General features: G+C 37.3%; 1 protein-coding gene across 1 annotated transcript; it reads right to left on the bottom strand.

Moving 5' to 3' along the window:
• Positions 1–2,862: 2,862 nt before the first annotated feature.
• LOC100449783 (olfactory receptor 10W1) lies at positions 2,863–4,371 on the bottom strand. The gene has a single exon (XM_002821765.4). It carries the CDS (start codon positions 3,954–3,956, stop codon positions 3,012–3,014), a length of 945 nt encoding a protein of 314 aa, XP_002821811.2. The 5' UTR covers positions 3,957–4,371; the 3' UTR covers positions 2,863–3,011.
• Positions 4,372–16,483: the final 12,112 nt, after the last annotated feature.

Raw genomic sequence — 16,483 nt, 5'->3', positions numbered from 1 at the left:
GTATTGAGGAATGTTCCTTCTATACCTGATTTGTTTAGAGTTTTTATCCTGAAGGGATGTTGAATGTGGGAAAACAAACCAAGAAGACAAATTATTTCTCATCAGAAATAATGGGAACCAGAAGACAATTAAATTACATCTTTAAAATTTTTAAAGAAAAAAGATAATTATAATATTCATAAATTTAAGGTTAAAATGTAAAATACTATTTTAAAATTTATTTGAAAATGATTAACTATTTAGAACAAAAATAACAATTTGTGATGGAATTTATAAGTGAAATATCATATATTAAGAGCACAAATATGGGAGGGCAGTAAATGTAATTATACTTTAAAAAGTCTCATGCATATTTGCGGCAGTGGTATCATAATAATTTTTGGTAGGCTGTGATAAGAATGCAGCCACAAAATAAAATGAAAAGGTATAGCTAAAAAGCCAACATAGAAGAAAAAAATTCTCTATAAATTCAAAAAGAGGTTGGAAAGGAGAAACCAAAGAACAAAGAAAAGAAGGAATAAATAAAAAACATATGGGAAGATGGTATATACACGTTCCAATAAGAGCAAGTTAAAAAGAAAAGTATGAATTATATGCTATTTACAAGAGGCACACCTTACATATGAGAAAAAAGTTAGAAATAAAAGGGAAGAGCAATAAGTATCATGCAAATATAAGTATAGACAAGACAATGCAGCTATTAAGACAAAGTAGAATTCTGGATCAGACAGATTATCAGCAATTAAAAAGAGCATTGCTTAATGATAAAAATGGTTAATTTATCAGCAAGATAGAACAAATCTTAATATATTTACACCTAATAATAGATTCAAAATATAGAAAATAAAAATTGTTAGAGCTAATGGGAAGGATGGACAAATCCATAATAACAGTTGTGGATTTAAGCCCACCTCCTTCAGTAATTGGTAAGACAAGTAGATAAAAATATGTATAGATATTGAAGATTAGAACCACACTATTCGCTAACCTAACTTAATGGATTTCACTCAACATCCACAGGACACACATTCTTATCAAAGGCACGTGGGATGTCAGAACGAAACATATGTTGTGTCATAAAACAAATCTTAAAGATAAAATTTATAATCCAGGTTCAAAATTGAGGATCTTGTACTTAGCATCAACTCCATATTTACATGAGAATAGACACCTCCATTCAAAAGGGTGAGAAATAGGCACAATGCAGTCACTATTCCATAGCAATTTTGAATCCAATTTGGCACATTATTGGTATCCTCCACTGTGGCAGCAGAGAATCTTCCTTTATTACAGCTCAATTATGCTCCCTAGGACTGGTTTCCTGATCCATAGTTATGTACAGATACAATAGTCCCCCCTTACTTGGTCCAAGAGGGATACAGTCCACGACCCCCGCAGTAGATGCCTGAAGGTGTGGATAGTACTGAACTCTATACATAGTAACAGATGGGTAGTGTATACAGTGTGGACACGCTGGACAAAGGGAGGGATGATTCATTTCCCAGGTGGGATAGAGCAGGATGGCTTGGGATTTCATCACTTTACTCAGGACAGGACACAATTTAAAACTTATGAATTGTTCATTTCTGGAATTTTCTATTTAATTTTATATTGCATTGACCGTGGGTAACTGCAACTGTGGAAAGTAAACCTGCAGGTAAGTGGAAACTACTGTATTGGCTTCACTGTCTGGGTCTGTTTTCTGAGAACTCTCCCATTTATATAAAAAACAGAGATAATAGTCTTAATGAGCTTTTTGAAGATTGATAGAATATATATTTCTGGCACACAGGAAGCACTTAATGTTATTTATTACTAATAACTAGTATTTGAAAATATAAATTTGAGGCCGAATAATATCTTTTTATATAGTAATTGTTTAACCAATACTTTATTATAGGAAAAGTGGATTAATTTCTTTTCTTTGTCTTTTTTTTTTTTTTTTTTGAGACCGAGGGAGTCTCGCTCTGTCCCCTAGGCTGGAGTGCAATGACGCAATCTCAGCTCACAGCAAACTCTGCCTCCTGGATTCAAGCGGTTCTCCTGCCTCAGCCCCTCAAGTAGCTGGGATTACAGGCACACGCCACCATGCCAGGCTAATTTTTGTATTTTTAGTAGAGATGGGGTTTCACCATGTTGGCCAGGCTGGTCTCAAACTCTTAACCTCATGATCTGCCCAGCTCAGCCTCCCAAAGTACTGGGATTATAGGCATGAGCCACCACACCTGGCCTATTTTCATTTTTATGTATGATGCTATAATAAACAACAAATTTGTTCTGATTGTTCTCTGTTTGACCCTAGTTCTCAAGGTTTTTGTCTGCCTTTCCCTGTGCCCTAGGAGACTGACTTCTGTGGACTGATTCACCCAGTCTCCCCTCCCCTCTTGCTGCCAGTTGAGTTTGGTCCATGGAGACAGGGCAAGAAATGGAAGACTTTGAGCAAAGAGACGCTGGGGTATTTACCTCCCTGTCTCTTCCTTGCATGGCCATAGTTCTGTCATAGTTTCTTTTTATTTCTGATGCCACAGTTTCTACCAAGTGGTTTATCTCCTTAGATCTAGCTGTCACTGGACTCTGATAATGTTGCACCCTTCTTCTACGGCATACCTTTTAGGTCTAGGGCTGAGAAGGCTTCCTGCTATTGCTAGCATGTTAGTGCTCTGCCACATTTTATTGGATTCCTTACCTATAACCACTGCAGAGAACCCTTTTTAAGTATTTTTTAGTTAAAATCTATTGAGTGAGCTATCTCTTCTCAGCTGGTAACTGGACAAAGTATTATACTTGCCACTTTATATCACTTTATGCTCATGTAGTTCTTTCCAAGAAGAGAAATTACTGAGTCAAATTGTAGAAATATTTAAAAATCTTTGGCACACATAAACAGTATCCATATAATTTATACTATCTTTTAGATGAGTTTTAACACCAAATGATAGAAATCTCAGTTTCATAGAGATTTGGTGGGCTGGAACCAAATACTTGCCTGATAGGCTGTCCCCTCGTCTTTCCTAGCTGTTCTGGGAAAAGCAGTTCCTGGTAAGAACTCTCCCTATGGCCCCTTTCATCTCACTGTTCCTCAGGGCATAGATGAGTGGGTTGAGCAGTGGAATTCCCAATGTGTACACCGGTGAGATGAACTGATCTTGCTTGGGGTGGTAGCTGGAGCTGGGGCACAGGTACATGAAGGCACAGCAGCCATACTGCAACAGCACCACAGTGAGGTGGAAAGAGCAGGTGGAGAAGGCCCGGTGGCGGCCAGCAGCCGAGCGGATCTTGAGCACAGCAACCACTATGAAGGTGTAGGAGGTGGTGATGAGGAAGAAAGGCACAGCAATGGCTAGTATGGCTGCAACCAGCACTGACTGCTCATGAATGTGACTCTGAGCACAAACAAGATGCATGACTGGTGGCACATCACAAAAGAAGTGCTCAATGCCCCGAGCCTGGCAGAATGGCAGAGAGAAGATGAAGGCCACCAGTTGTAAGGACAGGAACAGACCACTGATGACTGATGCCACAACCAAGTGGACACAAAGAGTCAATGTCATGAGAAGAGGGTACTGCAAGGGGTGGCAAATGGCTACATAGCGGTCATAGGCCATGGCAGCCAAGAGGAAGCAATCAGCACTGCCCAGTGCAATGAAGAAAGCCATCTGGGTGGCACAGCCCAGGAGGGTGATGGTCTTCTCTGACTGTAGGGTGTTGGCCAGGATATGGAGCACCACCACTGCAGTGTAGCATATTTCAATCCCAGAAAGGCTGCCCAGGAAATAGTACATGGGTGTGCGTAGACGGGCTTCTGTGTGAATGGACACCACAATGAGAATGTTCCCAGTGATGATCAAACCATAAACCAGGCTGACCCCAAGGAAGGACAGAATATGCAGTTCTGGGCAGGAGGGATAGGCCAAGAAAACAAATTCCATCAGCACTGAGTGATTTTCCCAGGTCATTGAGCTAACAGTATTTCTCTGTGGAGAGTTACAAGTACAGAAGGAAGAATCAGACTGAAGATAAATTAAGTTACACTCTGAGCCATGAATCTAATGTAATCAGGACTGGAGTTAGAAACCGGAAGGATCAAGACCAGTTCTTTTTCTTTTCCTCACTTTTACCAAGTTTCTCCACATTAATATCTACACCTCAATTTCTACCTGCCAGGAATTGGGCCAAACTATGTAAGATACTATTGAAGAAAAATGGCAGAGGATGTGGGTGGGATTCAGGAGCTATTTTCAGGAAGAGTGGAATGAAAATTCAATTCTTTCAGCAAATTCACAAGAAAGTGTCAAGGAATTCTTGGGGCTAGAAATCATTAAGGTAAGGGAGATAAGCCATTTATTCATTCACTTATTCATATATTTATTAGGTTGGTGCAAAAGTAGTTGCGGTTTTGCCATTACTTTTGATGGCAAAAACTGCAATTACTTTTGCACCAACCTAATATTTACACTCAATATCTCCTGGGGTATCGAATAAGTGATAGTCAATGTAACTCTCAAAACTAGTGATGGGAAGTGAAGAAAGAAAAAAATTACCCATGGAGCAAAGGGCTAACAGAGGCCTGAGTATGACAGTGTCAGGGACACGCCTCAGAAAATAAAGCCCTCTCTACTATTGGTTTTTCTATCCTTATCTGACCAGAAGTATAAGGCTTGAAGGAAACAAGGTGTTTTATCATATGTTTCCTCCTGGCGTGAGTGGAGGTATGAGAAAATATGTGATCCCAAGATGTTGGAAATCTAAGAAGCCTTCCTGTGAATTTGGGCATTATGAAAGTCTAAGCCCATCTATTTTTCATATTTCTCAGAAGCTAATGTGAAATCTGGGAGAAGCCATATCTTTTCCACAAAAACCTTTTAATAAACAGACATAATTTGCAAAGGGCATCCATTCCACTTCTTTTCCCAGACCAACTCATATTAAATAAGGTGGAAAAGATGTAACGTGTGGCCTTGTTTCAACGTGCCAAATTTTAATATTTCCTGTTATTGAATATGAGATTTGAAGAGAAATCTCTACCCAGAAGCACCACTTCCAGTAAAAATTATTCACACAAACCCACCTCAGTGTCACAAGCATGGGGAAAAATATGAGTAGGCAGCTACAAATATTAAGAGCACCTAGGGCAGAAATGGCTGCTGTTTTTCCAACAGCTAACAAGTGGTATCTGTTTCAGTTGGTCTCTTTTCCTGAGCTGAACTTCAATAATGCTTTGAATGGTTTCTAATGCCACTTAGCGTATTGCACATTATACTATATCATGTGGAGGAGGGGCAGTGTATCAGTGTGAAATCAGCAGTGAAGGGAAGTGATGTGGTTTGAATAATTTCAGCTCCTGGCTTCATGATGTTAGGTAATATATAATTTCTCTGAGCCTCAATTTCTGTATTTGAAAAATGGGAATAATAATTATACTTAGACAAAAGAATTGCTGTAAGTTTAAATGCAATAGTAATGTAAGATATCACAATGAACTGTCCATAGTAATGGCAACCTAATAAAAGATAATGATCATTATTATTTATAAATTCAAGGACAGCCATTCTGCTTTATTTACATTTTGATCATTCCATATAAGCACGCCTAATGTTGTGCAAATTTTAGACACTCGATAATTATATGTTGAATGGATAATACAGCTTGAAAATGTTTATACATTTTCTTCATTTTCTACTTTCACTTTGCAATGCAGTGAAAGATTTAAGATTATTCATAATCAAATCACTTGTTTAGGAGTCCTTATATAAAACAACTTCATATCTAAGATTTGGGCTGCGCTGTGGAAAGAATTCTGTCATTCAAAACACAGCATATGGAAGTCTACAACAGGCACAAATCTAAAGGCTAGTCTACCGTCTATATTATTATAAAGAGACACTTTGAAATCTGTGTCACAATGACAACTTCTGAGAATTTTATTGTAGTCTATTACACTCATATAATCTTTTCAAAAAGTTATATTTTGTTTTTAATTGACAATAATAATTGTATGATGTGATGCTTTGATACATATACACATTGTGGAATGATCAAATCAGCCTAATCAGCATATCCGTCATGTCATATAGTTATCATCTGAATACTGCTCTCTATAATATTTGTAATCTGAATACTCCACCTATAATAAAATATTTAAAATATTTACATCAGAGCTATTGTAAGTCATAAATTCTAAGTGCAAGAAGGGACCTCAAAAATCGCCAATTTGATCCCCAATTATTAGATACTTGAATTTCCAATACAGTGTGTAGACACTGGGTCACCTTCAATGCGCAGGGAATCCCATTATCTCCTGGTTTGCTTGCTCTGCTGTGGAAAGACTGGATTCTCTGAAAGTCATTTCTGTAATAAACTGAAACCTGCCTCTGTGCAACTTCTAAATGTTCCTTTTGTTCTACACAATATGGCCATTTTTTTCTTTCTTTCTCTCTTTCTTTCTTTCTTTGTTTGTTTGTTTCTTTCTTTCTCTTTCTTTTCTTTTCTTTCTTTCTTTCTTTCTTTTGCTCTTTCTTTCTTTCGTTCTTTCTCTCTTTTTCTTTTTTTAGATGGAGTTTTGCTCTTGTTGCCTAGGCTGGAGTTCAATGGCATGATCTCGGCTCACTGCAACCTCAGCCTAAGTTCAAGCAATTTTCCTGCCTCAGCCTTCCAAGTAGCTGGGATTACAGGTGCCTGTTACCAGGCCCAGCTAATTTTTTGTATTTTTTGTAGAGATGGGCTTTCACCATGTTGACCAGGCTGGTCTTGAACTTCTGACCTCAGGTGATCCACCCGCCTCAGCCTCCCAAAGTGCTGGGATTACAGGCGTGAGCCACCACACCCAGCCCAGTATGGCCATTTCTACTCAAAACACCAGATGCTAAAGCGCTGTTATCCTGTAGCCCTGTTTTTTTTTCTTCCTAATTTCCTTTTGCTATTTCTTATATGACATGGTTTTGATGTGTCTCACAATTTAAGCTCTGGAAATGTTCTCATTTAAAATATCTTTTAAAACATTGTGCAGCCTGTGACAGATAACAGGAATGGTTACATTAAATAGATCTAGACAGATAAAATAGTGGAGTTCATGGTTCCAAGACAGTGAAAATTGTTTTATCAACACATCCATCAACTTGCCATTCCAAGTTGTTACTAAATATGTTGCATAGGACAGACACAAGATAAGAACATGTCATCATCCCCAGAAACCTCCCCCCAGATCTCAGTGTTTCCAGGTCAAACTTCACATCATTCTCTTACTTTCCTTCTTTCCTCTACAGATAGCCTTCCTCAAGTTGGCAAGAATGTCCTGAGATACATTATTTCTGTTCATTCTGGAAATCCAGATACTCTAGGCTAGAACAGCTCTACAAATGTCTAGTAAGAATTGTGTAAAAAAGGGGTTTAGTGGATTTGTCATTCAACAAACCTGAGCTGGATTCTCAGTGTACTATTAATAACATAATCCCCTGGAAGATCATCTCACGTTAATTTCTGTTTCCTCATGTTTAAAAGATGCAAATAATAATACTTACATAATGGAGTTGTGATGAAATTAGGTGAGATAAAGCATTTATAGAACACTTAGTTTAATGTATGAAACCTATTTAGTTGCATAATAAATGTTAATTCTTCCCTGCTTTCATTGTATCTATTAAGGGTATGATAATAATATCTGCTTTACAGCAGAAGATTAAATGAGTTACCATATTAATAAAAGGTTTTTATTAACCCTTAAACCTTATAGAAATTTATATTTATTAAATCCCTCAACATTTCTTTGACCGAGATTAGTTATTACCATTCTAACCAGAAAAATTGGGCTTCCCAGTGAATTTCAGAGAAAACACTGTAAGTCACAGGCTGAACTAGTTCTGAAATCCTGGAGTCTTTATTTGTAAAGCCACTATTTTACTTTTCTAGCTCAATGTCAGTCAGTACTGGAACACTGCAAATCTAGAAGAAGGTAAGACATTCTCTTACCTTAAACTTGGAAAGGGAGAGAGATATACTGAGCCAGCCTCCTCTGGGATATTAATAAAAGAGAGGACCTAGCAGTGATGTCTGACTGCTCTGGTAGATCAAGAAGGGAGGGTCATGAGCCTGAAGAGGCTGCCCAGTGGGACTGAGCCTTATGTAACCTCCCAAACAAAAGCCATGGAGCAAGTCAATTGCTTTGTAATCTAGGGTCTTGTCTCAAAAGTTCCATCTCCCAGAAGAAGGTAGCTTAGTGATTGTTGACCTCCTCTCCTGTTACCAGATAATTAGTCCAAACTAAAACTGTCTCTCCGCTTGAAATCCCCTGTCACATGGAGGGTCTAGAGTATGCTTGTCAAAGTAAAGACTAGTATTCAACCACTTAGTAACATTCTCAGTTCCCAAAATAATTTCCTGAAAAACACCAAGTTCCCTAATCAAGGCCATTTGAGCCTTCTGTTTCAAGTCTATTCCTACCATGTCTGTTGTACCTAGGTTCAGCCTAATTCCCAAATTATTATTGCCCCAGAGAACTGAGACTTTATTTTATTTTTATCTTTCTGCTATGGGGCCTAGCATAGTGTTATGTTATTAATAGCACTTCAGTTAATAATTATCACATGTTAAGTTTGCCTGATCATAATAAATTAACATTTATTATGCAACTAAATAGGTTTCGTACATTAAACTTTCCATGACATCCTTCTTTGTTAATTTTCTTTGAGCACAGACATTCCCATAGATCTTAGCAAGTTAGTTTAATTCCCCTGAAAAAATGTTGGTTGGTCATGTGTAAAAATATTTATATTTTTATAACATATATTTACATGTTTATGTATGAATATATGTATCCAAGTGCCCACTTATTCACAGGCAATTCTTCTGAAGAGGTCTAGAGTGACTAAGGTAGCTCTTTGGGGTGTGGGTGTGTGTGTGTGTGTGTGTGTCTGTGGGGAGGATGGCCAGATCCCAACAGCAATCAGGGCTGGGATATCTGAGAGGGTCAGCGACTCCTGATGTATCTTTGGTGCCAATAAATGGAAGAGAGAGGGAATGGGAGGGGTAGGAAGCAAAATGTATTAACTATTTGCTATGTGCCAAGCAGTATAATAATCATAACAGCTAAGCCTAATATTGCATTTACTAAATTCCACACAATTTGCACATATTAAGTAATATCATTTGTACAACACCACTAAGAAGGAGATACTATTGGTATCACATGTATACATTATATCATTTAATCCTTGTAATAAGTCTGCAAAGTTATTGTTATCCCTATTGTCCAAGAATAGATGCGGCAGGTAGCTGAAATGAAGTTGGCCTGATCCTAAGGTATATTCTTTCCTCTACATCAAACTTCATCCAGCCACATTGTCCTTAGTTGCTTTTTTAAAATTTTTTCTTGGCTTTTTATTGTGAAATAAAACAAAAACACAGAAGAAAGACCACACAAAACAACCGTATAGCTTAGTGAGATATTATCAGCCAAATCCCCTTGTAATCACCACTCAGATCAAGGGAAAAGAACTTTGACAGCCACTCCAGAAATCTCTCCACATGCTCTGACTTAAAAATAGTTAGAACTTCCTCCCTCTCCATTGTAGTTATCCACATCATGTTACTCCGTTTTTGACTAGTGGGAACCTCTTCAAGTTGGCTGAGTCTTTCTGACATGACTCTATATTCTTTAAACAATTTTTTTTTATGTCAGTAGCTTTTGGGGTACTAAAAAACCTCAATTGCTTTTCAGTGAAAGTGAAATCTGGCATATATTATAATACAAGGATGAACCATAATAGAGGTTACAAAGCCAATATAAGGTTTAATCTCTGCTAACTTCTAGTCCCCTCTTTTCTCCAGCGACTCTGTCCTTCATTCAGTCCCTTCTTCTCACCATGCTTCCTTTCACCACTAGACCTTTGCACAGACTGTTGACTCTGCTTGGAATGTCTTTTCTCTTTTCTTTTTACTTAATCAGCTTCTAATTATCCTTTGTTCCAGTTGTATGATAACTTGCTCAGGGAAGATTTTTTGACCTTGGTTATATCAGGGTCAAATGCATCTTTTGGAATGTTCCTTTTGGAATGTCACTGACCTCTCCATCATTGCAACCATTACAATTTTACTTATATTTGTTTACTATTTGATTAACTTCTGTCTCTCCTATTCATGTATAAGTGCAGTGAGGGCAACAACCAAGTCTCCTTTTTCTCAACTTGTATGCATATAATATGAGTAACAAAAGGCTAGACTAGGATTTCCCAGTCTGGGCACTGCTGACCTTTTAGGCTGGATATTTGTTTCACAACATCCTGGTTTCTACCCACTAGATGAAACATACATGCATTGTAACCATATTCTGGTTGTATTAATAAAAAATATCTCCAGATGTTGCCAAATGGTCCCCTGGCAGTCAAAATTGGCCCAGTTAAGAACCATTGGAACAGACATATAGAAGATACTCAAAACTATTTATTAAATGATTAAATAAATAACTCAAGATTCACATCTGGAAGTTTATAGAAATGAATCTTTCAACTCAAGATAAAGATGGGGAGGTTGGTAGGTGAGCATAGAATTGTAGATGTCTGGACTGTATATTTGTCTTTTTCTCATCCATCCATGGTACACTGATGCATTTTCTTTACTGTTGTAGTGATACTTCAGTTAAATGGATGAAGAATAGTAATCTAATTTAGAATGAGAGCATTCTTCTCCTTGATAAATTCTAATGAAACACCAACAGTTCTTCCTTACCAACTATCCATTTTGAATAATATAGATTAACTTCTGTATGTATACAAATTTTCTTCAGAAGCAAGTTGTCTATGTGGGTTCTTGCTTGGGGGAATAAGGGAACAAGTGAATGGTCCTACAACTCGGGCTATGAAATTAGATACAACTGAGGGGGTAACATAGAGGACTTATGACTGCGAAAATATATAGGGCTTCTTGTACTTTCTTCAATAATTTCTCCTATAATCTTCCACCTCTATAAGTAGAACATGGAATTATATGGCAATAATGATGTTAAAATCTTGGTCTGCTACTTCCTGACTTCAAGTAAGAGTCTAAAGAATTTATTATGGAACAGGAAATTGTGTAGCATGATTTCAAAAGTTATTTTCAGGTGACTGGGTAGAGAGAATGCTGTTAAAATGCATGTATGTGTGAAGAATATGACATATTTACTGATTCTGAATACTATGTGATGAAAACATTTTTCTTCTCTAAGCTACATTAGAGAGTGAGAGAGTAGTACTGCAAGTTTTTGTCTGGTAGATATGTGTATTAGTTTGCTAGAGCTGCCATAAAAGTACCACAGACTGGGTGGCTTCTGTGACAGAAATTTATTGTTTTACAATTCTGGAGGCTAGAAGTCTGAGATCAAGGTGTTGTCAGAGTTGCTTTCTTTTGTGATTTTTCTCCTTGGCTTGCCAATGGCTGTCTTTTCCCTGTGTCTTCACATGGTCTTCCTTCTTATGGTCTTTACATGTCTTTACATGTCCTTCACATGGTCTTTACATGTCTCTGTCCTTCTTAGAAGGGCACCAGTCATATTGGATTAGGGTCCACCCTAATGACCTCATTTTAACTTAATTACTTCTTTAAGTCATTTAATTAATTTAAGTAATTTAACTTAATTACTTCTTTAAGTAATTAAGTTAAAATGTATTGTCTCCAAATACAGTCACATTCCGAGGTATCAGAGGTTAGGACTTCAACATATAAAGTTTTTTTGGGTGTATATGTTAAAATGGGATAAAATATATCACACCAAGGAAGTTTCTTTAGTTTTTCCCCATCAAGTAGTCCATTTGTCTAGAAGTATCTCCATCTTTCATGCTATACACTTACAGATGCACAAATAATCACATGTATTCACACATACACATGCATGTAAAATACCAGACTACAGCAAAATAGAAAGTGATAAGGCTTTGGTTGGCCTTGGCATGGGTTGGCATCCTGGTTCAACCACTGTCCTTCTGTAAGAGCATGGGTGTGTTGTTAGAGCCATTGACCCCAGTCTCACAAATACTCACATTCCCATTCATCATCTCTCTGGGGGAAAATATTTGGAGAAGTAGATGAAGGAAACTCAGATTCCAATCAACCAAAAATGTTGTTCTAATGTTCCATATTTTACAAAGTAACTATCGGGAAATACTGTAGTAATGGACTAAGTACTTCATGAAATGAGTAATTTGCTGCTGCAATAATTCTACTCCCCTCCACCTTGATATACAGACTGTATTTAATTAATCCCAAAGGGAATTTGTGCAAAAGGAGTTGAGGCTACAGGCATACTTTCCTTCAAGAAAGCTGATATTTAAAGAAATCAAATTTTAAAAAAAGAAAATTAAAAACTCCAAAAATGTGAGTGGGGTTCACAATTATCAATGCAGACAGCCTCCTTGTGGAATTCCTGTAAATGCCATCATCTTAGGGACTTTCATGTCCTAGTTTAGACAAGCAAAAAACCAAACAAAACAAGGACTTCACAGAGAGAAGCTTCACGGGGGGTGGGTCACTGGGGATGTGACCTCAACAGCTGAAACCTAAGGATGATTAACAGTGATTCAGAAAGATCCGTAAAAATGAAGATAAATAAGCTCTGGTATCTTAATGTGGGTCAATGTAAAAAGAATATTTGATTTGCAAATGTTTGACATATAAACTTTGGATTGTTATGTAGATACATAATGTTATTACATAATACATAAAGTCACTGAATATTTGTTTTAAATGGATATTTTTATGCTATTGGCAGAAGATCTGAGTGGGTGGTACTGAGTATGGGACCTCAGGGTAGTTTAAGTTCTGGGATACATGTGCAGGAAGTGCAGGTTTGTTACATAGGTATACATGTGCCATCGTGGTTTGCTGCACCCATCAACCCGTCATCTCCATTAGGTACTTCTCCTAATGCTATCCCTCTCCTAGCCCCACACCCCCTGACAGGCTCTGGTGTGTGATGTTCCCCTCCCTGTGTCCATGTGTTCTCATTGTTCAACTCCCACCTATGAGGGAGAACACGTAATGTTTGGTTTTTTGTTCCTCTGTTAGTTTGCTGAGAATGATGGTTTCCAGGTTCATCCATGTCCCTGCAAAGGACATGAACTCATTCTTTTTTTATGGCTGCATAGTATTCCATGGTATATATGTGCCACATTTTCTTTATCTAGTCTAACACTGATGGGCATTTGAGTTTTTCAAGTCTTTGCTATTGTAAATAGTACTGCAATAAACATAAGTGTGCAAGTGTCTTTATAGTAGAATGATTTATAATCCTTTGGGTATATACCCAGTAATGAGACTGCTGAGTCAAATGGTATTTCTAGTTCTAGATCCTTGAGGAATCGCCACACTGTATTCCATAATGGTTGAACTAATTTACACTCCCTCCAACAGTATAAAAGTGTTCCTACTTCTCCACATCCTCTCCAGCATCTGTTGTTTCCCAACTTTTTAATGATCACCATTCTAACTGGCGTGAGATGGTATCTCATTGCGGTTTTGATTTGCATTTCTCTTATGACCAGTGATGATAAGCTTTTTTCATATGTTTGTTGGCCACATAAATGTCTTCTTTTGAGAAGTATCTATTCATATACTTTGTCCACGTTTTGATGGGGTCATTTGTTTTTTTCTTGTAAACTTGTTTAAGTTCCTTGTATATTCTGGATATTAGCCCTTTGTCAGATGGATAGATTGCAAAAATCTTCTCCAATTCTGTAGGTTGCCTTTTCACTCTGATGATAGTTTCTTTTGCCATGCAGAAGCTCTTTAGTTTAGTTAGATCCCGTTTGTCAATTTTGGCTTTTGTTGCCATTGCTTTTGGTGTTTTAGTAATAAAGTCTCTGCCCATGCCTATGTCCTGAATGGTGTTGCCTAGATTTTCTTCTAGGTTTTTTTTATTGTTTTAGGTCTTATGTTTAAGTCTTTAATCCATCTTGAGTTAATTTTTGTATAAGGTTTAAGGAAGGGGTTCAGTTTTAGTTTTCTGCATATGGTTAGCCAGTTTTCCCAACCCCATTTGTTAAATAGAGAATGCTTTCCCCATTGCTTTTGTCAGGTTTGTCAAAGATCAGATGGTTGTAGATGTGTGGTGTTATTTCTGAGGTCTCTGTTCTGTTCCATTGGTCTATATATCTGTATTTGTATCAGTACCATTCTGTTTTGGTTACTGTAGTCTTGTAGTATAGTTTGAAGTCAGGTAGCATGATGCCTCTAGTTCTGTTCTTTTGCTTAGGATTGTCTTGGCTATACAGGCTTTTATTTGAAATTTCCATATGAAATTTAAAGTAGTTTATTTCTAATTCTGTGAAGAAAGTCAAGGCAGATTAATGAGACTAGCATTGAATCTGTAAATTACTTTGGGCAGTATGGCCATTTTTTTTGATATTGATTGTTCCTATCCATGAGCATGGAATGTTTTCCATTTATTTGTGTCCTTAGTTCCTTGAGCAGTGGTTTGTAGTTCTCCTTGAAGAGGTCCTTCACATCCCTTGTTAGTTGTATTCCCAGGTATTTTATTCTCTTTGTGAATGGGAGTTCACTCATGATTCGGTACTCTGTTAGTCCATTACTGGTGTATAGAAATGCATGTGATTTTTGCACATTGATTTTTTATCCTGAAACTTTGCTGAAGTTGCTTATGAGCTTAAGGAGTTTTTGGGCTTAGACGATAGGGTTTTCTAAATATAAAATTGTGTCATCTGCAAACAGTGACAATTTGATTTCCTCTCTTTTTATTTGAATACCCTTTATTGCTTTCTCTTGCCTGAATGCCCTGGCCAGAATTTCCAATACTATGTTGAATAGGAGTGGTGAGAGAGGGTATCCTTGTCTTATGCTGGTTTTCAAAGGGAGTGCTTCCAGCTTTTGCCCATTTGGTATGATATTGGCTGTGAGTTTGTCATAAATAGCTCTTATTATTTTGAGATATGTTCCATCAATACCTAGATTATTGAGTGTTTTTAGCATGAAGGGGTGTTAAATTTTATCAAAGGCCTTTTTTGCATTTATTGAGATAATCATGTGATTTTTGTCATTGGTTATGTTTATGCAATGGACTATGTTTATTGATTTGTGTATGTTGAACCAGACTTGCAACCCAGAGATGAAGCCGACTTGATCATGGTGGATAAGCCTTTTGATGTGCTGCTGGATTCGTTTTGCCAGTATTTTATTGAGGGTCTTCGCATAGATGTTCGTCAGGGATATTGCCCTGAAATTGTCTTTTCTTGTTGTGTCTCTGCTCAGTTTTGGTATCAGGATGATGCTGTCCTCATAAAATAAGTTAGGAAGGAGTCTCTGTTTTTCTATTGTTTGGAATAGTTTAAGAAGGAATGGTACTGGCTCCTCTTTGTACCTCTAGTAGAATTTGGCTGTGAATCTGTCTGGTCTTGGGTTTTTTTGTTTGGTATGCTGTTAATTAATGCCTCAATTTCAAAAGTTGTTACTGGTCTATTCAGAGATTCGACTTCTTCCTGGCTTAGTCTTGGGAGGGTATATGTGTCCAGGAATTTATCCATTTCTTCTAGATTTTCTAGTTCATTTGCAAAGAGGTGTTTATAGTATTCTCTGATAGTAGTTTGTATTTCTGTGGGATCAGTGGTAATATCCCCTTTATGATTTTTTATTGTGTCTATTTGATTCTTCTCTCTTTTCTTCTTTATTAGCCTGGCTAGTGGTCTATTTTGTTGATCTTTTCAAAAAACCAGCTCCTGGATTTATTGATTTTTTTGAAGGGTCTTTTGTGTCTCTATTTCCTTCCGTTCTGCTCTGATCTTAGTTATTTCTTGCCTTCTGCTAGCTTTTGAATGTGTTTGCTCTTGCTTCTCTAGTTCTTTTAATTGTGATGTTAGGGTGTCAATTTTAGATCTTTCTCGCTTTCTCATGTGGGCATTTAGTGCTATAAATTTCCCTGTAACCATTGCTTTAGCTGTGTCCCAGAGAGTCTAGTACCATGTGTCTTTGTTCTCATTGGTTTCAAAGAACTTATTTATTTCTGCCTTAACTTCATTATTTACCCAGTAGTCATTCAGGAGCAGGTTGTTCAGTTTCCATGAAGTTGTGCGGTTTTGAGTGAGTGTCTTAATCCTGAGTTCCAATTTGATTGCACTGTGGTGTGAGAGACTGTTTGTTATGATTTCTGTTCTTTTACATTTGCTGAGGAGTGTTTTACTTCCAATTATGAGGTCGATTTTAGAATAAGTGCTATGTGGTGCTAAGAAGAATGTATATTGTGTTGATTTAGGGTGGAGTGTTCTGTAGGTGTCTATTAGGTCCACTTGGTCCAGGCTGAGTTCAAGCCTGAATATCCTCATTAATTTTCTGTCTTGTTAATTTGTCTAATATTGACAGTGGGGTGTTAAAATCTCCTACTATTATTGTGTGGGAGTCTAAGTCTCTTTGTATGTCTCTAAGAACTTGCTTTATGAATCTGGGTGCTCCTGTATCGGGTGCATGTATATTTAGGATAATTAGCTCTTCTTGTTGCATTGATCCCTTT

Source organism: Pongo abelii, chromosome 9 (assembly GCF_028885655.2).
Source record: "Pongo abelii isolate AG06213 chromosome 9, NHGRI_mPonAbe1-v2.0_pri, whole genome shotgun sequence".
NCBI classification, from domain to species: Eukaryota; Metazoa; Chordata; class Mammalia; order Primates; family Hominidae; genus Pongo; species Pongo abelii.
The sequence above is the reverse complement of the archived record's forward strand: the minus strand, read 5'-3'. Positions and strand labels throughout refer to the sequence as shown.